The sequence below is a fragment of the Argentina silus genome (assembly GCF_951799395.1).
Source record: "Argentina silus genome assembly, chromosome: 9".
Lineage (NCBI taxonomy): Eukaryota > Metazoa > Chordata > Actinopteri > Argentiniformes > Argentinidae > Argentina > Argentina silus.
Window position 1 is genome coordinate 9285544 of NC_139663.1, and position 21838 is coordinate 9307381.

Consider the following 21838-nt stretch of genomic DNA (forward strand, 5'->3'; position numbering starts at 1 on the left):
ACCACAACTGAGAGAAGAATGAAGGACTGAGAGGTACAGTACTGTAGGTAGTACTACAAAAATGGGAACATAGGATTCCATAGGACAATGGGGCACCAGTGGAGGAGGTCACTTTCAGAAGCAGTGTAGTCATAGCAATAAGCAGGGGGCAAAACAGACACACTGTAGAAGTTTATAGATGCTGGACTAGGGAATGAGGATAGAGAACTAGAGACAGGCAGGATAACTGGGTTCTGTCTGCTGGGGGAGACGGGGCAGATGACAGCAGAGGTACATGATGGAGCTCAGGGGTCATCTCTACTGAGTATTCCTTTTAGTCTCATGAAGCCAAACTATGTCCAGAGGATCAGAGGGTTTCATGGTTGGCATACGTTTAAAGCAATACCATTTGAAATTCAAATCCCTCCCTCAACTTGGGTGATGAGTTGCAAACGGGCGCTCTTTAGGAGGGGTGTGAGTGGGCCTTGGGTAGAAGCAGACAGGTACACAGAGGCATGCCAGAACTCTTACTTAAATCCCCATCCTGTTCCCCCTAGGACTATAGCTGCCAGGAGAATAGCACCTGCGATCGACCCTATAATGATATTGGTGCCACTGGGACCTGCGCAGAGGGAGGAGGGGGGAGGGGTGCGGAGGGGGGGAAGGGGGGGAAGGGGGGCAGAAACAAAAACAACACCACCAAAAACACACATGAGAGGACAGCATCAACACTGTACATCAACAACAACATCAACCGGAAAGAGAGAAATAGAGTTGAAAGAGATAAGATACCTGAATAGACAGAAAGAGAGAGGAGAGGAGAGGAGAGGAGAGGAGAGGGGGAGTTCCAGGCGTGGGGTTGAGGAGGGAGAACGGGCGGGAGAGCCAGGGGAAGTCAGGGAGACAACAGTAAAAAAGGAGTGTTTTTATTACTTCTTTCTCATTCCCCCTGCTCTTTCAGCTGGACACCCTCTTGCTTAGGGTGGGTTTGGTGTTATGCCCTATGAGAGCAATGGCCAAATTGCCCTGTATCATTGGCAGACTGTAAGAAAGTAAGGAAGACACTTGAAGATACAGTAGTGGCCAGGTCCCTGCAACTCGGGAGAGAGACACACACACACACACACACACACACACACACACACACACACACACACACACACACACACACACACACACACACACACACACACCGTATGCACTTAAAACACCTTCAACATACTCCCACACACTCCCACATGAAAACACATACTCACCCTGACAGAGTACACTATGAAACATAACTATCGATTGATATAGCCTTTTTCCTCATAAACTCCTCACACTACGCCTTCTCACACTACAAACAGGCCTTGACACACGGTTATTGAACCAGCGTACAAGAGGTTCTTACAAGAGATTGACTAAACGCTACACTTGAGTACACAGAGAGATGGGGTGATGGTAGGCGGACTATGAGAGGGAGATGAGAAGGACAGAGGGAGTGTGGAGGGATTGTGTTGTACTGGAGACGCAGACGCAGACACACAGGGGCGGGGATGAACCTTTCTTTTCTGGGCCAGCCGGGACCGTGGGGTCTGGAATGGGATCAAACACACTGCAGTCCTTCCCTGTGTAGTCCCTGTCGCAGATACACTTCACCTCGTTACTGCAAGTCTGAGAGAGAGAGAGAGAGAGTGACTGAAGAGTTAGATGCAGTATCAGAGTGATAGAGAGAAGCCTTGAAACAGATCAACGATCTGAGCCACAATATCAAGGACATGTCATGCCATTCAAATCCAAGGCTTTCTTGGTCTCCCCCTTTGAGTGTTAACAACTCTTAAAACACAATCCCCATGAGGTTTCATCAGTCGGAGACAAGGTGTGTGTGTGTGTGTGTGTGTGTGTGTGTGTGTGTGTGTGTGTGTGTGTGTGTGTGTGTGTGTGTGTGTGTGTGTGTGTGTGTAAGCGTCAGCCCCTGCGAGTGTGACTAGGTCAGTCCCTGAACATGAATGGGCGGGGCGGTCCATGTGTGTGTGTATGTATGTGTGTGTGTGTGTGTGTGTGTGTGTGTGTGTAAGCGTCAGCCCCTGCGAGTGTGACTAGGTCAGTCCCTGAACATGAATGGGCGGGGCGGTCCATGTGTGTGTGTATGTGTGTGTCTCACCCCGTGGTTGGAGCAGGTGCCGCCGGAGGTGGACCCGGAGCAGGTGCTGAGGTTGAAGGCGGCCAAAGGGAGGCAGCGGCGCTCCAGACACATCATGTTGGGACCGCAGGGCGTGCCATCCTCCACGTAACCTAGGTCTGAACCATCCTCCAGCAGGGCATGGCCCCCTCTGAGCACACACACACACACACACAGACGCGCACACACACACACACACGCGCACACACACACACACACACACACACACACACACACACACACACACACAGGACATGTGATGATCACATCCATAGTCTAAGAGAGTGTCCCAACCTCAAAACACTGAAATGGAAAAAATGTATTAGCTTTGATCTGAACAAGATAGTAACATTGAACATTGACTACTCACCGGCAGTCCAGGTACTTGTTTTGGTGGTATATGGTAAGGCTGGTCACCTCACCCTGTAGGTCGCCAAACTTAGGCTTCGCTGTCATATTGGCACAGAACAGGAAGCCACATAAAACATCCCTGAACAAAAAGAGGAAAGAGGATAAGTCGATCACGTTGCATGGCACGTTCAGAATTCTACAATGGAAAAAGCTCATCGTGTTACGGTGTGATAGCAATGAAAGCTTACGGCTTGTTGCACTGCAGCCACCCCTGGCCCTCAGGCCTGCGTCCACAGTTGCCTTTCTCTGTGCCCTCCGCATTCAGCTTCTCATAACAGAACCTGTCTGCTGAATCTGACCAACCAGACACATCACACATTAGATCTATATCAACAGTATCTGGCAGACTCACTGCAGTTTCATATATGACCACCAGGTGGCATAAGACCACCGTGGGCAGAGCCAGATTTGACTACAGTACACGTACTGTAACTGCAAGTGAGCAGTCATAAGGGTGTGGTTTCAGATATATAGATATCCAATAGCATGAATGAATCATCAACACTTTTCTTTTACTTACTGTAGCCCCAAAGTCCCTTACACTGGCCATCACGAGTCCTGCATCGCCCCCCATAACAACGACCCTGAGAGAGAGAGAGAGAGGGAGAGAGCAAGAGAGAAGAGAAGGGAAGAGAAAGAGAGAGAGAGAGAGAGAAAGAGAGACACACACACACACACACACATACACAGATGAAAACAATGGCTAGAACAGAGATCACTTGCAGACTTATCTACACAACATAGGTGTTGAACAAAGCAGCAACCCAGTGAGCGTTACCTGACTATTGTCACACATGTATCCATCCAGCTTGTGCACGTTATGAGGACACTGCAATAGAACAAAAGGACATCTGATTCACTTCAGACTCATGTTACCACAGACTCCTATCAGACAGACAGACTCCCATCTCCCAGGGTGGCTGTGTACCCTACCTGGCTGGAGTCCCCAGTGCAGGTCTCTGGGCTGTCACAGTCATTCACGGCGTCTCGACACACTGCTCCTCTAAGCTCATACTGAGAAACAACAACAACAACAACAACAACAACAACAACAACAACAACGACAACGACAACGACAACGACAACGACAACAACAACGACAACAACAGCCATTAGACAGGCATCAATATCACACACATTAACCTCTACCATCTACTGGGCACCGGCAGGTATTGTATCCTTCATATTCAAAAGAACCCTACCATATTAAAGGCAAGTGACAGTTTTAGTAAAACGGTTGATAATGATGAAGTAGTTACTCTTCCAGCCCACATAGACAGCCTGATGAGTAATATGTAAATTGAGCTGTGGTAATGGATGAGTGACAAGCGGAGAAGCTCACCCTGCACCCACTGCAGCAGAGCCCGTTGCTGCACATGGCATCATGGGTCAGTGTGCACTTCTTACAGCAGGCCCCTCCACTGCGGGCACACTCCTACAATGGGCACAGACCCACACACTGATTACTGTTCATCGCAAACAACACACTCTGGTTATACATAACACCACGACAGAGCATAGGCCATTCAGTTAGAACAGTTGTTCTACATCTATGGGATAGGCCCTGGATTATCCAAAGTTAAAGTCATGGAGAGGAGAGGAGAGGAGAGGAGAGGAGAGGAGAGGAGAAGAGAATGGCTCCTCCTCACTGATGTCATTCGTTCCACAGTAACATAATAGACACTCACCACCTGAGATCCACAGTCACACTCCTCTCCCAGCTCCACAAAGCCATTCCCACACTCTGGGGGGTCCAACAGCTAAAGGAGAGAGAGATGGGGGGATAGGGGGAGCAGAAAAGAGATGGAGGGAGAGATAAGCGATGTGTTGGGAGGGGGGATGATGGAAGGGGTGGAAGGAGATAATGATAGAGGGGGAGGACAGAGAGAAATATGGACACAGAGCTGTAAGTAAATATGTGATCTGAGAGAAATTAGGACATTGGGATAATTAATTAGGCTATAAATAGCGGCACTCCAGAGACATTCCGCTTAACACTCAACTCCCCCACTAGACCAGGCCAGGCCTCATTCACTCCCACATCCCCACGCCAAGCTCACCTTGTTGGGCTTGTTGAAGAGGCAGCTACCGCCCCCCTGGAGCAAGAACTGGATGTACTCATCAACACTGCACCGAGAGAATTTTCTGGGCAGGTAATATCTGTACACACACACACACACACACACACACACACACACACACACACACACAGATGCAAGTACAAAGAGAGAGAGAGAAAAAAAAGAGAAAAGAAAAATGTTCAAAGCCAGTGTGCCTTTTTCCAATAGGTAGTGCCAAATCAAATCTAGGACTTGGTCCCATCGTTTTGCAACGTTACCAAACGTTAATACTCGACATGTTAATTGATAGTGGATTAGAAATTGACAACTGAAATCAGCATTGAACCATCTGGAATAATAGACATAACCAAAGCCAAAGCATTCATAGAAATACTAATTTGTTTATGTTCAACCATTCCCCATCTCTTGGTGATCAGACATTAGAAACAGCCTCTTTGAGACCTGTTTGATGTTTCAGCAAATTGACTCCAATTACCTTAATGGACTGGACACATTAAGTGCTGACTAAAAGTCAAAACAGCTTTGGTGGTATAAGTCTTGGTGAGTGTGTTTCAGGTTCTGAAGTGTCTAATTGAGTGAACTGAATGAGACAAATTACAGCACAGAGAGCAGCCCGAGACGGGGAACAGCTAGACTTTCAAGACAGATACGAGCCTGAATACAAAGTGAGGCATGGTGTGCTCTTCAAATTGAGTGTGTAGCCATTTAAGTGTCTTTTTAAAGCTAATATTTACCCTGTATCCTCCATAATACAACCTAGCCAAGCATCAGGGCACCGGCAGTCTCCTGGGAGAGAGGGAGAGAGAGAGGGAAGAAAGGAAGAAAGTGATGAGGGAGTGATTATAAGAGCAAGAGTATATGGATGATGATGAGAGCGTATATGGATGATGATGAGAGCGTATATGGATGATGATGAGAGCGTATATGGATGATGATGAGAGCGTATATGGATGATGATGAGAGCGTATATGGATGATGATGAGAGCGTATATGGATGATGATGTTGATGTTGACTATGACATACTTTCTTCATTTGGACGCAAAGGTCACTAACTTGAGAAAAAAAAAAAAGAATTCAAAAGAACTGAGTTAGATACCCAATCTACCCAGGCCCTTTATTAAACAACACACTATATGAAATATGAAAAGGCATATATATATATACAATGTGTATATTTCCATGTTCTACTCCTGGAATTGATAGATCGCAGTTAGAGGTTCTTATGCATAAATCACGCAGCCCATTGTTCATTGTTCAGTCAGTGTGCTGCTCTACTTACCCCCCCTCCCCAGAACCACCCCCCCGCCACCCATGGCCCTGGTTACGGGCGGCTAATCTCCTAATGGAGAACTGTAATTACAGAGGGACTTGCGGTGGAGCTTTGCCAGGCTGGGTTAGTGTACCGGCACCAACCTTCCCCCTTCCCCTTCCACCTCTCACAGCTATCAATCCCCTCTTCTCCCATTTCTTCAATCCACCCCTTCCTGTGTACGGTATCTTCAGTTTCCACCCTCACTCAACCCAACCCTTCCTGGTTCCCCCCCCCCCCCCCCGTTGGTCCACTGTCATGACCCCTTTCTTACCTGCAGAGTTGCGGGCATTGTTCCACCTCATCCCAATGTTCTGACCCAGGCTCTGGCACAGGGTGATGGCCATAGGACCCACATTGCCATACTGTAACACACACACATGCAGAGACATGAGAAGAGACACACACACACACACACACACACACACACACACACACACACACACACACACAAACTCTATGACTGAGCCTCAACTCCTTGTTGTCTGTTTAGGTGCTTTTTTACGATTGAGTGGGAAGAGCAGAGTGCAGGGTGGGGGCTCTCTCACCTCGTTGATGCCCCCCCCTCTGGTGAGAGAGCACACTCCTCCTGTGTAGGCTGTCCCACTGCGGCTGCTCTGGAAGGTACGCCCCCTGGTGGACACGGAGGGATGACAGTGAGCACAGCCTGACTAAGGGGGCAGTCAGTAACAGGGGATGGGACAGGACAGGGAGAGGCCGCACTCACGAGAAAAGGTGCACAACATCGCTCTGTTCCTTGATGCTCTCCCTCCTGTACTTCATGAAGTTCTGCAGAGTCGTCAAGGGGTCTGCTACCACGGGAACCATGTTTGCAGATGACCAAGTCTCCATGGCAACCAGCACAATCCGCGTGTTCAGCTGTTCCTTATAGATCTGGAGTCCAAAAATATACAGTGCTGTAGGTTATCTCGAAGGGTTTTCTAAAAGCTTAATGCAATGAGAAAATCAATTCAAGTCTGTTGACCGGTTCATTTTAGTGACGGTTGGGATACCAGTGTAAACAGCAAGGAAGGGGTAAAAAAAACATGTCTTACTGCATCTGCCATATTGACCACTGCTTTGGCAAAGTTCCTAGTCTGGGTGGTGGAGCGACGGAGCTGCATAAACTGCAGACAAAGAATAAACACTAACATCAGACACACACACACACACACACACACACACACACACACACACACACAGTCCGTAGAGAAGAATAACCTCACCATTTCGTTGTCATTGACCACCATCAGCTCGATGTATTTGGTCTCTGTCTGCACGGTGGGCCTGCGGGCCTGTCTCTTAGAACGCCTCAGCACCTCTGACACCTGCGCCTCCTGTATTTGGTCTAGTCTCTCACCACCAGCACCTCTGTGGCTAGCACCCTCTTTGTTGCAGTCTGGAGGATTGAGGTGTTGAGGTGATTGAGAAAATGGCAAGACAGAAACAGAAAATGCTCATGCAGAGAGATAACGTTAGATTAGATTAACATTAGAGATGGGTAACATTAGCAGCGAGATTGTAACACCCCTGACTGTGGAGGCTGGTGGAGGTTGAAATTGGAGGACGGGCTCGTGGTAATGAACGGAACGGAATAAGGACTGGTAATGTATCCATTCCTCATTCTGTGCCATGCGTTACAATGATGCCGGTCCTCTGATTTCTACCTCCACCAGCCTCCACTGGTGTGTACAGTGGAACGAGAGATGACATTGGAAGATGACAGAGGGGACAGTAGGTCCACTGACCTCCTCCTGGACAGTCAGGGGACAGCCTCACATCAGGCATCCTACGGACCAGGTAAGCACCGTCGTTCTACAGAGGAGGAAACACAGGTAGGTGAGAAGACAAGAGGATCCAGGGACCAACGCTAGACCACGATCCAGATGCAAGACTCACCTGATTGCTCCCATTGAGAATAGGCTCAATCCCATAGGTGAACAGCCCATCAGACCACATTCCACTGAAAAAGAAGAAGAATGGATGAGGTAAGTATTGAGAAAGGTTCAGTACATATCGTCGGATCAGTACACGTGGGTCAGTGGCCATGTTGCTTTGTAATATCTAACTTATATAATAAATAATAATATACGCCATTTAGCTGACACTCTTATCCAAAGCGACTTACAGTGCAGTGAAGTGCATAAGTTTGTTTTATATACACGGTCCCAGCGGGAATCGAACCCACAACCTTCACATTGCTAGCACCATGCTCTACAGTACCAACTGCCACACGGGCCACATTGGCACCCTGTTGAAAGAATAGAGTACAGCAGTAGTCTACCATGACCAAGAGAAGCTCACCGTAGGCCGTGGCAGGTGGAGAGAGCTGCCCAGGACTCTGATAGGCCCCTCAACCTCCCTTGGTAGTAGCAGTGTTCCCCTCCCTGTGGTCACAAAGCACAGAACACTTTTACGACACAGTATCGTGACAAAAAGTGGCCCGAGGTGTGACTGTGAGGTTCATTCAGCAACCTAACCTTTACCCTTAACAAACAACATGGAGTCCCCTATGCGTCGTGATTCAAACAACCTCTGCTGCCTGAACTTTTCCTCTGCTGTCTCTCTCTCTCTCTCTCTCTCTTTCTATAATGGCACTTATGGCACAGCATGTGACCTACTTGTGTCCTGTACTGCGCTCCACTCTACTGTGCTCCGCTGACAATGGAGGGGTCTTCTAGATCGGGAGCTTTTAAATAAATAAAGACTGGAGTTGATCCCCCACATGGAATGTCATTGCTACTGTATGGGGTTTTCAACCTGGACTTTTCCTCGGAGCAGTGACCGGACCTGTGTCGAGGAACCACACTTTAGAGTGCATCTACAACACTAATGTTCACGTCACAAAAGCTGCTTCCCTCTCTTCTCTTCTCCTACAACCAGCGTAGCCTCGTCGACCCTCAGTCTCCTTCAAAAGACCTTGCTTTGTTTGAGGTCATTAGGTCACTTCAGAGAATGGGGTTAAAATAACGATGTAATACTGTAATAATAGGCAGAGAGAGAGAGAGAGAGAGAGAGAGAGAGAGAGAGAGCAGCACACTGAGCCAAGTAAGGCCTGGTCCGGCTGAGTGAGTATCTGGTCTGGATGCCAGCTCTCCGGGCCATTCCTTCCACCCACTGCCTTCCGAAGAAACCAACTGTCTACAAACACACACAATTATTCCCTTTGATACCAACAGCCATCCCGCCTTTGTTATGTACTGGCATTTTACTCCCAATTTCCCTCCTCCTCCTCCTATCTCTCTCTCTCTTTCTCCCTCTCAGTCTTCTTTCATTCTCCCCTCTGCCAAGAACTTAATGACACCGCTGAGCTGACTCGTTGCTATGGGAACAGGCTCCTGATTGGCTGAGGGCTGAGGGAGAGTTGGGAAGGAGAGTGGGTGGGGATGATGGGGGGGGGGGGGGGGGGGCAGTTAGTAAAATGTTTGGTACAATGAAAGAAGAAGAAAGAAGAAGATTGAAGATAGTGGCATTCCTCTAGTCTATAGCCACAATCACACATTCCCGATGCTGTAGCTTTCATTTTCACATCTCTTCATACAATGGGGACAGTTCTTTTTGTGAACTATTGCACACCACAGTCATGTGATTCGCCTCTGATATATGCTGCTGATAAGAGCTGCAGACAGAATAGGAATGCTTAACTGACTACACACTAGACACAAAAAGACATTCTGGACTCAACAAAAGCATACAGTGATATGTACAATAGGCCTATGTGGAAAATATTGTCATGTGTTTCATTTCTGTGCATAACAAAGTCATTGTCAAGGCCCCTAATCCACACGCACACGCACACGCACACGCACACGCACACGCACACGCACACACACACACACACACACACACACACACACACACACACACACACACACACAGCAGTCTTACCGCAGATTGCGAGGGTTTGCCATCTTGGTCAAAGTGCCGTTCGACATAGTCTGAGGACAGGAGGTGGCTGCAGAAAAAAAACAACAACAGAGACACCTCTCACATACTGAACCTCCCACCAGGCTCTCCCTACGACCCCTGTCTGGGTTTAATATCTCTCTCTTCATGTCTTTTCAGTTTGTAGATATTCATTCTTTTTATGTGAAAATGGTACATTAATATTGGCATAATTCCAGTCTTTCAGTGTGCATGTATGATGGTAGACATGATTTCCATATTGCATGGCTATACACAATAGATGTGATTTACACCATGATCTCACTGTGTCTGTAATAGTATAAGTGCTCTGACTGTTGTTTGACTCACTGAGGGGTGGTTCTGTCCTTGAACCTCATGAATAATAAAGTCATAATAATCCAGGCCACTCTCTCCTCTCCCCTCCTCTTCTCTCCCTCCTGGGTGGGAGGCTGTACTGACTGTGCTCCACTGAGTGTGTGTGGGTGTGTGTGTGTCTGTATTAACTGTGCTCCACTCAGCGTCTACTGTATGTGTGTTTGTGTGTGTGTGTGTGTGTGTGTGTGTGTGTGTGTGTGTGTGTGTGTGTGTGTGTGGGTGTGGGGGTGTGTGTGTGTGTGTGTGTGTGTGGGTGTGTGTGTGTGCGTGTGGGTGTGTGTGTGTGTGTGTGTGTGTGTGTGGGTGTGTGTGTGTGTGTGTGTGTGTGTGTGGCTAATGCCTAAACACACATCTGGCCATGTGGCATAATAGAAGAGCAAAGTGGATTTGCTAATGGAAGCAGTTATGGTAATTAAGAAATACAGACTGACGGAAGTGAGTAGGACAAACATATTAATCTAAATGACAGATAAATGAAAGATAATGATGAATGAAGATGATGAGAATGGTATGGAGGATCTACTAACTGGTTTAGCTCCAGGTCCAGGGTGAAGGATTGTCCAAAGGCTTCCACCTGAAAACAGCTCTGAGCTAAATGGACCGGCTGAAATAAAGAGAGAGAGAGAGAGAGAGAGAGAGAGAGAGAGAGAGGGAGAGAAATGAGATAAGAGGGGGTGGAAGCGAGAGAAACCATTCAAGCTAGAGTCATTTCAAATGTATACCACTCTGGTAGCAATCCAACCACTTCGCTGACTCAACAATTTCATTATTTCATAAGTATATACTGTACAATAAACAAAAAACATAAATGCATTCCTGGTCATTCAAGATGGCATGTGTGCCAAAAAACGCTTCAGCAGCTTCAAGAATCTGCTTGACAAAGAGCCAACTGATTTAGCTTCACTGGATTCAGTCCAGCAGTTTGAGTTTACTGTCAGAGATGGACAGAGAGAGGGTTGACAGCAGAGGTGGACAGAGAGAGGGTTGACAGCAGAGGTGGACAGAGAGAGGGTTGACAGCAGAGGTGGACAGAGAGAGGGTTGACAGCAGAGGTGGACAGAGAGAGGGTTGACAGCAGAGGTGGACAGAGAGAGGGTTGACAGCAGAGGTGGACAGAGAGAGGGTTGACAGCAGAGGTGGACAGAGAGAGGGTTGACAGCAGAGGTGGACAGAGAGAGGGTTGACAGCAGAGGTGGACAGAGAGAGGGTTGACAGCAGAGGTGGACAGAGAGAGGGTTGACAGCAGAGGTGGGGGAAGGAGAAAAAGCTCAAAATCCATCTACATTCACCGGTGTCAAGCCAATGTCCCTCATGGACAGGTGCCAAGAAATGGAGAGGTTATTGTCGGCTACTGAGAAAGGACAGCAAGGAGTAGCTTTACAGGCTGGGAGAGATTTACTGCAGACAAAACACTGTGTGTCTCCAAAAGCACAAACAGTGCCAGTGTTCAAGCACAGTTATTCAGTCTGCCGGGAACAGGGTGCACTGAATCACTGGCCTTTCAGTGAGACAAGACTGGAATCATTCCCTCCAATGATTCCACACAACTCAACTTCAGACAGAAAAAGGAGGAGGAATTTCTCCAGGCTGACTCAAGTACTGGTAAGAATGAGGTGTCAAGTGGATTAGTGGACTCATATGGGAATCTGATGAAGTTACTGTAAATAATGACATGACATATTTTTCTGCCCTGAATCACATCAGTGGCACATGACATCCCTTCAGATGTCATCAAGGACATAAACACCTTCACAACTGTAACGCTTAAGACATCTTGAGTCTTCATTCATGAGGAAAGCAACTGCAGATGAACATACATTTACAGATATGATTAAGAATGACCAAATGATCAATATCTATTAGTAATTACTAATTATCAGTCACTAAACTTGTCATTCAGAATTGGCTATACATTCTAAATGGCTATATGTTCTGTTAGTAAATTACACTATAAACGATGAAATCATTACAGCACAAAAGAAAAACTGTGAAAAAAAACATTCAAAAAGGTAACAAGTGGCAAACTAATTACATCACACGACCGCCTACACAAATTATCCCATTCCAAAATAAAAACAACCAAAGTTCCTCTTGAAAGTTGTCAATGAGTGCTTTTGTTCAACCTCGCTCCACTTAACAGCCCTTTAAATATTTCAATGATATCACTCAGTAGATTTAGCCAAGCAGTGTAATGAGAGCAAAATGCATCTCTCCAGACGAGAGGCATGAGTCTCTCAAACTAAGTCAACCCTCCCTGCGTCCTCCCATCACAGAATACACAGGGAACTCCACCTCTCAATCCTACCTACCTACATTAGTCCCCACGCCATAGAAATATATAGAGAGAGAGGGAGAGTGGGAAAAGAGAGAGAGAGAGAGAGAGAGAGAGAGAGAGAGAGAGAGAGAGAGAGAGAGAGAGAGAGAGAAAGAATGGGAAGATTGTGCACAGGAGTCTTCTTGGCCCATGCATTACTTCTCACACAGGCCTGTTTAAATATTGATGGGGACATACTTCAACACACCATTGAATAATGAAACAGTTAGGAGCTCAACACAGCAAAGGGATAATCAGATGTGATTCCTGAATATTTCAGTAAGGGAGTTCACTTCACTATCTTGAGATGAAGGCAGCTAAAACTCACACAAAGGCTTCTGTTTCAGCTCTGTACTCCCTGGAGTAATTGCATCTGGTAGTAGCAGGCAGGGAGGCTTAGTTGATGTGGAAAGCAGGTCAGAAGGTATTGGTTTCAAGTCCCAGATATTCTCTGATCTAATGCTTACAGTTTACAGTGATAATGGTTTAAACAACACAAACACCAGCATCACCACCACTCTATTAGGCTCCACAGTAGTTGTGGTATTAATCTACACTGTCACAGTGCAGAGCTGTGGAGTCCTCCTCTGATGTCTATAGTGATTTGGTGGGATTTTAAAAGGGTGTGCAGAGCAGCACTGAGAACCGCATTGCTCTAGAGCAACTGGCAAAGGTGTTCCCTGGTGCTCAGTAGGAGAGAGCCAGTCAGTCTTGGGGCAACAGGTCACACCCATATCAGAATCCTGAAGCAATGCCTCAGTCAACTGTCTGAACCAATGCTGAATGAAAGTTCTCTGTGAGTGTCAGTGAGCATCTGAGGATCTGAAGGGGCTTATTGCCAATTTGTCGATAAGAGATTATAGGGCAATGTGGATTTGCAGATTGCATATTGTCTGAACAAGGGTTTTATGGAAAAGTCAAGTGGGCTATACCTAAATAAATAAGGCACTCAAGCAAGGGTGGGGACATGACTATTGGAGCCATAGAGTTTCATACAATGAGTGCGTCAGTTGAAGGAAAAGAAAATGTTTAATTCATCACAAAACAATTATCTGATTCTCGACATTGTTTTGTCATTATACACATGGCTGGCTGTGTCCGAGGCTTGTTCTCACGCTTTGACTTACCGATAGCGACGTTCCACTGCTTCCAGGGTCATTCTTCACCCTGGTATCCAAATAGCCGTGGGCCATTTCTTCCTCCGACTTGATCTGCCGCACCACCCGCTTTGGATAGGTGACTTCGGCCGCAGTGTCGCTGCTGTCTCCCCGCTCCACCGGAGCGAACCAGTCCCACACATTCGCATCCCGCGCCAAAGATCTGCCCCAACCTGCAACGCGGGACACCAGGTATACGGAGGGGTTTGAGTCGGCCTGCCGATCTGAGCATAAATCGCACATCGACTGTAACACTTATATATTAACATTATTTTCTAAAATGCTTGTTGACATAATTTGGCACCACAGCAGGCATAACGCTCTGTGCGCGATCGGCGCTGCGGTGAAAATGTGTTGATGCAGCAAATCTGGCGCATCGGTTGTACAGACAAGAGATGGAACGAAACACTACGTGCTTGGCACCGAGACAACTATCCCCAGCTGCGAGCTACCACCACAATATAATTGTAGGCTACTACAGGAGAAAAAGTGATTGCAGGTGCAAAAATTGGGAAACGTCTACGGTGGGGGTGAAAGTTGGAAATGAAAAGGGTGCTTCCCCCTCTCCACACTCCTCCTCATCCTCTCTTACCTGACACGGCAAGCCTCTCGCCCACTGCAGCAAAGACCAAGCACCACACCACCAGCATGATGTTCACATATTCCCTCGGATTAACATCGAGTGCGTTAAAATGTCAAAAACACAGATTAAAACAAAACCGATTCTCAGTAGATCACGGCGAAAAAAACACCGACTGAATCTGTTTGACATCGGATGGTCGTCCTCTCATCTCCCCAATCAGCTCGAACCTAAAGTCTTACCAATATTACGGGTAATATTGGATTTGAATATTGCCCAATTAGAAAACAAATGCCCTATGGCGGAGTCAATCAATAATCGAATTTCTCAATTAGAATATGGAGAATAAGTCAAATGGGGAGTCTGGCGTGCACATAGGCATGATTCCTACAGGATTTTGCGTGTGTGTGTCTCTGCATGTATGTGTGTATGCGAATCTGCGGTATGCGGAAACGGTAGATAGAAAATGAACAGAATTGCGTTGGGTCTGCGGTGATGAGGACACGTGGGACCAATGGTACCCTCCCTCATTCTATCTCCAAGCATCCTCCCCGTTGCCATGCAGTTCTCTGCACAAGAGAGGAGGCGCGAAAATGCGACAACCTGAGTGAGGTGGGCTAGAGAAGGTAAAGAGACTGAGTTCATTCACTTTTCATAAGCGCGTATGAATGGCAACAGTCGCAGTAGTTTAATTCACAAATGCACGAATGCATGACTGTGGAGGACTGATATACACTGAATAACACATCTTCATGCCTAAATGTTATCTACTGAATGTCCATTACTCTCATATTAGGTAAGCAAGCCGCAATGCACTTGTGAGGAACTTGTTGGCCAAATTCAGTTATGTGCCAACAAGACCAACGTTTTGTCTGAGACCTTTAGCTAAGACCAAGAATGGCAATCTGTGGTGTCTCAGAGAGTGATGTAATCGGTGGCTTGAGGGGTTCAAATTTCCTTGGAGCCAATAATACCAGTCTGAACTGTGTACAGGATGCAGTCCAGCTGCAGCAAATCCTACTAATGGAGGCACATTGTGCATTCTAGCAGTTCTCACTAAATATTTCATCTCCCTCCCTCTATGAGTAACAGGGAGCTCTCCTCTTCTGCAAGCCAGAGACAGTGGGACAGGGGAGGGGGGAATGGTACTTCCTTGAGTAAAATAGCAGAGGGATGGCATTAGCTTGCGATCAAAGCTACTGTATATGCACCATCAGCCAGTTTCTGCTCCAGTGATGACCAAAGAAACACAAAAACAAGGTTATAACTTCAGTGTCACTGATTCTTCATATGGGGACCTCCCAGCAACTCTATGGGCACCTGTTCCTGTCTCTATCCACTATCAACCAGTTAACACTCACAGACATTATTACTAGCTAGTACAGAGGACTGGTGGACAGTTTTGTTGAGTGGTGTGAGCAGAACCACCTGTTACTCAACATCAGCAAGACAAAGGAGATGGTGGTGGACTTTAGGAGGACTAGGGTCCCCCTGCCTCCTGTTTCCATCTAGGGAGAGGACGTGGAGGTGGTTCAGAGCTACAAGTACCTGGGGGTGCACCTGGACAATAAACTGGACTGGACTGGTAACACATGTCCTGTACCAGAGGGGCCAGAACCGTCTTTATTTCTTAAGGAGGCTCAGGTCCTTTGGCGTGTGCAGGACTCTGCTGAACATGTTCTTCCAGTCACTGGTGGCCAGCGCAGTGCTGTACGTGGTGGTACGTTGGGGGGGGGGGGGGGGGGGCAGCATCAAGGAAGGTGACACCAAGAGGCTGAACAAGCTTACTAGGAAAGCTGGTTCTGTCCTCGGTGTCACCCTGGACACTGTTGTGGAGGAGGTGGCCAATAGGAGGATGAGGACCAAACTTCTGGCCATAATGGACAATCCCTCCCATCCCCATGACATGACCTTTAGCAACAGACTACTACAACCACGTTGCACTAAGGAGCACTATAGGAGATCTTTTCTGCCTGCTGCAATAAGACTATACAACTCATCCTCCGGCTGGTTCGATCAGGGTGATCAGAGTCAGGCTGGGGGATGTTAAATCTTACTGGACTGTTCTTACTGTATATAATGTTTCAGATGTCTATTTTATTATTTATTTTATTATTGTCACTTTATTTTGTTGTTGTTGTTTTGCGAAGTGGATCAATAAAGTACCTATCTATCTATCTATCTATCTATCTATCTATCTATCTATCTATCCTGATGAGATCATTTCAATACAGGATATAATTACAAGTCAGTACTCATTGCCGAAAGAGAGAATAAATCAAGTTGCTTCAGCACTGATACATCTAAGTAATTGCAGTCTATTAACTATTCAACAACAGTTAAGTAGCCTAACCACTCCTTACTGTAATGAGATCTCCTACTGAAAACACCAGGATGTTAAGCAACAGGTCCAGCTGTTCTCAGCAAGGTAGCTTTCACAGACAATAGTGTGGCAGGTGTGTGACCTCTCTCCACAAAGTCAGTCCACTCAGCCAACAGTCCACTCAGAGAATGTGAAGGAGCAGGAGTCCTAACCTGTGATCTATCTGTTTAAGTGTATTTTTGCTTCACTTCACTGTCTACCAGTGCTAAAAGAGAGGAGAAATGTCAGCACAGAAAAGCGGAGGACTCCCAGACCACTAGAGAGTGCAGGGAAACCCACACTTCAAGGATGATTGGGGGGGGGGGGGGTATCTTCATATCCTTGAGATTAACAGCATGGCATGCTGAAAGGATTTAATCTCTGACAAAACAATGGGACATCTCTCTTTATCTCTCTCTCTCTCTACTAGTGACTGTATCAGTTTAGAGACATACTACCCTCTGCTGTAGGAAGAGTTGCATCGCAGTTTCATTCAGCTCCCCACCTTTTAATGTGTTCCCATTACACCTAGCCAGATAGCGTCATCCTCTATACAGTCCTATCTGTCCACAAGACTGTATAGAGGAGGATGCTATCCGGCTAACCTAGCTCCATCAGTAGTCAGAGTGGATTTCAAAATTCTTCATCCACTTACATGTAATAAGCAGTTTGTGCAGCAGGCTGCTGCTCGACATACAATATTGGTCAAAGTGGCCAAATGAAGCGCAGGCAATTTACATTCAGTCCAGGCACTGAGAGCAAATAAGAGCGATGATTACGCACAGGTGACACTCGACTCAATTAACCTCGGTGACCTCTCTATAAGAATAGTGGGGATGCGGTACGGTTTCCTTTGGGTTGATACAGTGTGCAACCTAAGAGGGTGGTGAGAGACAAGAGTTTTTGATAAAGAGACGATGAACGGGATAAACTACGGGAAACTGGACGCTGTTCCACGATTGCAGCTCTTCAACTGCACCCATGCTGATTGTGGCGCGACATTCACGCGGGAGAGGCGTTTGAAAGACCATGAGACCGTGCACACGGGAGCGGTAGATATTGACACAAATACTATATTGTTGCTTTTTCAGCAACAGACGGAGTGACATTTTAGTTGTGTGTGGTTATGCCCTACAGTAATTGTGACTGGCCACAAAGCCTTTGGCAAATCGTTCCCACTGCGCGTAGATAATTTTAAATTTTACATATGTTATCATAACATCTTAATGCATGTCTTTCAGCGACCTTTCCAGTGTGGAGTAACAGATTGTGGTCGTCGTTTCTCACGGAAGTCTCACCTGAACCGTCACAGTCTAGGACACACCGGGGTTAAGCAATTCAGGTAAAGGTCATGTTAAAATTATTCAACATTTTTTAAACGCACATGAACTAAGACTGTTTTCTACATATAGGTGTACTTTCGTGAGTTGCACCAAGAGTTTCTTCAACGCTGACAATTTGAAGAGACACGTGCGTTACGCCCATGGAGAAAAAAACAAGTATTTTCAGGTTTGTCCGCTAGATGGCGACAAGCAACCACACAGCCACCTGGAGTGGCCATCTGCAGCATCCTCTAGTTACCATTTCAGAGAGCCCCTGTTATTTTGGCTGGAAAAGTGTAATAGTTTCATTTTCTTTATAGTGCAATTTCCCAAACTGCTCGTTGACGTTCAAGAAACGCAGGGCATATAAATTGCACTTGAAGGGGCATGGAGGCGGAGCAGCATCGAGTTTCAAGTAAGTCAGCGTCCCTCAGTCTCGGAGGGTTTAATGGACTGGAGACATTTCAACACTGTACTAGAATGATGCATAACGCATAGTATTAATACCCCTGTGCACTAATCCTGTCCAATAGATAAATTACATGTTTATGGTCGATCAGGTAAATGGCATGGAATATACTTGGTAGCAACCTCAGTGAGGCTTAATTTACCATGAAATGATTGCATGTGGCCTGCTGTTAAATGAGGTATATCCAGTCACATGTAGTGATTCATTTCCTGTTTGTCTGTATCTGATGTTCTATTTAGATGTTCTAAGGATGGCTGCGATGTTGTGTTCGACACCCATGTTACTCGCAGGGCCCATGAGAAGACTCATGCAGGTTTGTCCACTTGCTCTCTACAGGTTTTCCTGCCCACTTTTGTCATCACCTCCACTACTGCTGTGCTACTGCAGTTCAATGTATTGTACTGTCTTGCCTTGCATGTGAATCTATGATGTTTTCCAAGATTGGGTGCAATGCAGATTTGTCTGGAAAAGGCAGTTTTGGTGTCACTTTTTGAAGGGGCCTTTTTGCAGTACCCCTTTACACCCCCATTGCCTCTCCCTCTCCCTGCAGGGTACCGCTGCCCAAAGCCCAACTGCCAGGTGTTGGAGCACACCTGGGGAAAACTGCAGAAGCACATGCTTAAACACCCAGGTAAGGCCCCCCCAGCCAGTGTGCATTCTAAACAGGACCAGAACCCTCTGATCCAGCCTTGCTTAACTGGAGCTGTTGAAAGTGACAAGATGACACTGTTTCACAAGTACACATTACTTTACCACATATTGGGGCCAAGTTTCTTCTCCCAGGAGAGGGCTGTCAGGATGGCAGTGTGACTTCACATTTACAAATGTAAGGTGCTATACCAAATTGTCCCTCTACCACCTTCCTGTCTTGTTTAGATGTACTGTCATTTTTTGGATTTGGAAATGTACACTGAGTTACTGATGACTTTGTTCTATTGATAACCCTTAGCCAATAGATGATTTCACTATTGGTTAGATTCACCTAACTGAGCTTGACTGATATGGATCCAATTTGAAATCATGGCTGTTGAAGGTAGTGACCCTCCCCTGCTGTCTCGTCACCCAGCCACATACACCTGTAAGCTGTGCCAGAAGGTGTTCAAGAAGGTGGACTCTCTGCGTAGGCACAAGCGCACCCATGCCCTACAGAAGCCTGTCCTGCTGTGCCCTAGCACTGGCTGCCAGGCCTACTTCTCCACCACCTTCAACCTGCAGCACCACATCCGCAAGACTCACCTGCAGCTCCTTAAGTTCCGCTGCTCCTTCCCTGACTGCCCACGGACCTTTGCTATGCGGGTATGTGAAGTACACAACCCCCCCCTTTTCTTCATGATTACCCACTACATTGTGAATCACTCATGTGGCTGGTAAAGATCCCCCCCTCACCCCCATTTAGCAGGGTGTGGCGTCAATTCAGTTTTGCTAGCGGATGTGCGTCAGGATGTCGTGCCTACAGCTTGACGACATTCAGCAATATCATGGCCGCCATCATTCCTCTACACCCTTGTCACAGTGCATCCATTGTTGATTGGAGCAGTAGCCTACGGCATGTGCAGCATTGGGTTTCTCTGTTGCTGTTTTCAGCCCAAGCAGGCTACATTATGTTATCGTTTCTTGGTCGTCCATGTCTACATTACATTGTTTTCGCTATGGAATTGATTTGCTGACAAAATGTTTGCGTTGCACTGTGGTAAGTGTCTGGAGGAGTCATGGCAGCAGTCATGGTGCCGAGTGATGTAGCCTTGACATCTTCATGCACAGTTGTCATTCAGTTGTTTCAAGGGTAAGAATTTAAATTCAAGCCCATTGTTTTCTGAAGATTGTGACTCAATTATGGGAACACTAGTAGGAGGCTAGACATGAATTGAGCGATATTCACTGCCTAGAGCGTAGTACGAGACAGTGTTGTATAGAGTGCATTACATTTCTTCCTCAGTTTTCTGCTTCATTGAATTGTGGTGTTGCTGTTTTGTCATGTACTATAGCAGGTCTCTGCCCTAATGTTTGCCATGACTGGCTTCCCTGATCTGGCTTCCAGTTGACAGCTGCCTTATTTAGAAATGCATAACAAATTCATACAGTACAATTGAGGGTTCAATTTCTGCATGCAAAGGAGACTCATGAATGTATGATTTACTGGAAGTCAATGGCTGGAGCAAATAACTGGTTGCCATGTTATGGGCTTTACTGGAGCCTACCAATGTAAATTGATATCTTCCCTGAAATCCTGCGTTCTCAGACTGCAGCACTTAAGACATCAAGCACATTATTTATAGAGAGCATGTTTTCTGTAGCGTGGCGTACACTCGGTTATTCTTGGCATGTCATGACGCCTGTCTTTGTTCCACCCCACAGGAGAGTCTGACCAGGCACCTGGTACACCATGACCCAGACTCCAGTGGCGTAAAGGTAAGCATGCTATTTTGTCTGTCTCCCCCATGGTGAAAATGACATGGGCTTGAGCCAACAGTGAGGCTTCTGTTTGGAGTGCCAACAGTGTCTGGCCAGGTGACCATTGATTTTTTTTATTTTTTTTTTTATAAATGTGCCTTGAACCGTGCTTTGAACCTGTTGACAGCTGCTGTCTTAGATGTCTGGCAGATTGAAGTGAATGTTGTATTGCTTGGAGTCTTTTATTTAGCAACACAATGTCCTAGACATTTCAGTTTGACTAGTGTCCCCTACAGATGAATGACAGTATGGATATTACAATGCAGATCGTTCTGTGCCCTGATACTCCAGCTGCTGACTTCTGCTGCATGACTTATCTGACTCTTCGTTTACTTGTCTGTGCAGCGGCAGCGCCAACGCCAGCGGTCCCGGAAGGACTGGCAGAAGCGTCTGGAAGGACACCACCAGCTCCCCCTGGTGGAGGAAGACCTAAAGCGGCTCTTTGCCTTGCGTATGCGTATCTCCAGACGGGCCAAGGTGGAGGCCAACCTCTCTGGCCTCTTCAACGAGCGGAAAATCCCGCACTTTGTTGATCCCGAGGTCAACCTGCGCAACCTCTTCAGCATCAAGCCCCCTCGCCCTGTGGAGCCTCAGCCTGAGGTCACCCCACTTAAGAGTTAAAGGTCAAATCAAAGGATAAACCTGTATCTGGCTTTGTATATAATCTTAAAGTACCATTGCCTACTTTAGTTAAATTTTATTTATCTTAATCTTTGGAGATTTTGAATGTTTAGATTATCATATCATTGTTTATGGTACAGAGAAAGTTGTGTATTGGATCCTATTATGTTCCTGTATAAAGAACCATTTGCGTTATTCTGTTTGATGCCTAAATAGCACTGACCCAATAAAGAATGAGTTTAAAGGCAACTCATGGTTTGTCTAATACTGGATGTGGGGGGTGGGTGGGGAACTTGTTGTGCCACCTGTGATTTTTAATCTGTTTGAAGCTGTAAG

At 46.5% G+C, this 21838-nt stretch overlaps 2 protein-coding genes across 2 annotated transcripts; one reads left to right on the top strand and one right to left on the bottom strand.

Moving 5' to 3' along the window:
* Positions 1-506: 506 nt before the first annotated feature.
* LOC310809165 (disintegrin and metalloproteinase domain-containing protein 11-like) lies at positions 507-14365 on the bottom strand (the record flags this gene model as incomplete). The annotated part of the gene is made up of 24 exons (XM_083676351.1): positions 14290-14365; positions 13668-13870; positions 10754-10830; positions 9834-9900; positions 8250-8332; positions 7845-7908; positions 7690-7760; positions 7172-7316; positions 7001-7072; positions 6673-6839; positions 6494-6578; positions 6220-6310; positions 5370-5421; positions 4615-4714; positions 4243-4314; positions 3897-3989; positions 3488-3568; positions 3333-3383; positions 3075-3138; positions 2743-2848; positions 2514-2633; positions 2126-2294; positions 1524-1635; positions 507-601 (listed from the first exon to the last, which is right to left on the bottom strand). Exons 1-24 carry the CDS (start codon positions 14345-14347, stop codon positions 507-509), a joined length of 2298 nt encoding a protein of 765 aa, XP_083532477.1. The 5' UTR covers positions 14348-14365.
* A 3191-nt stretch (positions 14366-17556) lies between these two features.
* Positions 17557-21502, top strand: 42sp43 (P43 5S RNA-binding protein; the record flags this gene model as incomplete). Its single annotated transcript, XM_083676485.1, has 9 exons — positions 17557-17691; positions 17881-17981; positions 18052-18148; positions 18282-18376; positions 18670-18743; positions 18981-19061; positions 19497-19726; positions 20786-20839; positions 21233-21502. The coding sequence occupies 9 exons, from the start codon at positions 17557-17559 to the stop codon at positions 21500-21502; spliced, it is 1137 nt and encodes a 378-aa protein (XP_083532611.1).
* Positions 21503-21838: the final 336 nt, after the last annotated feature.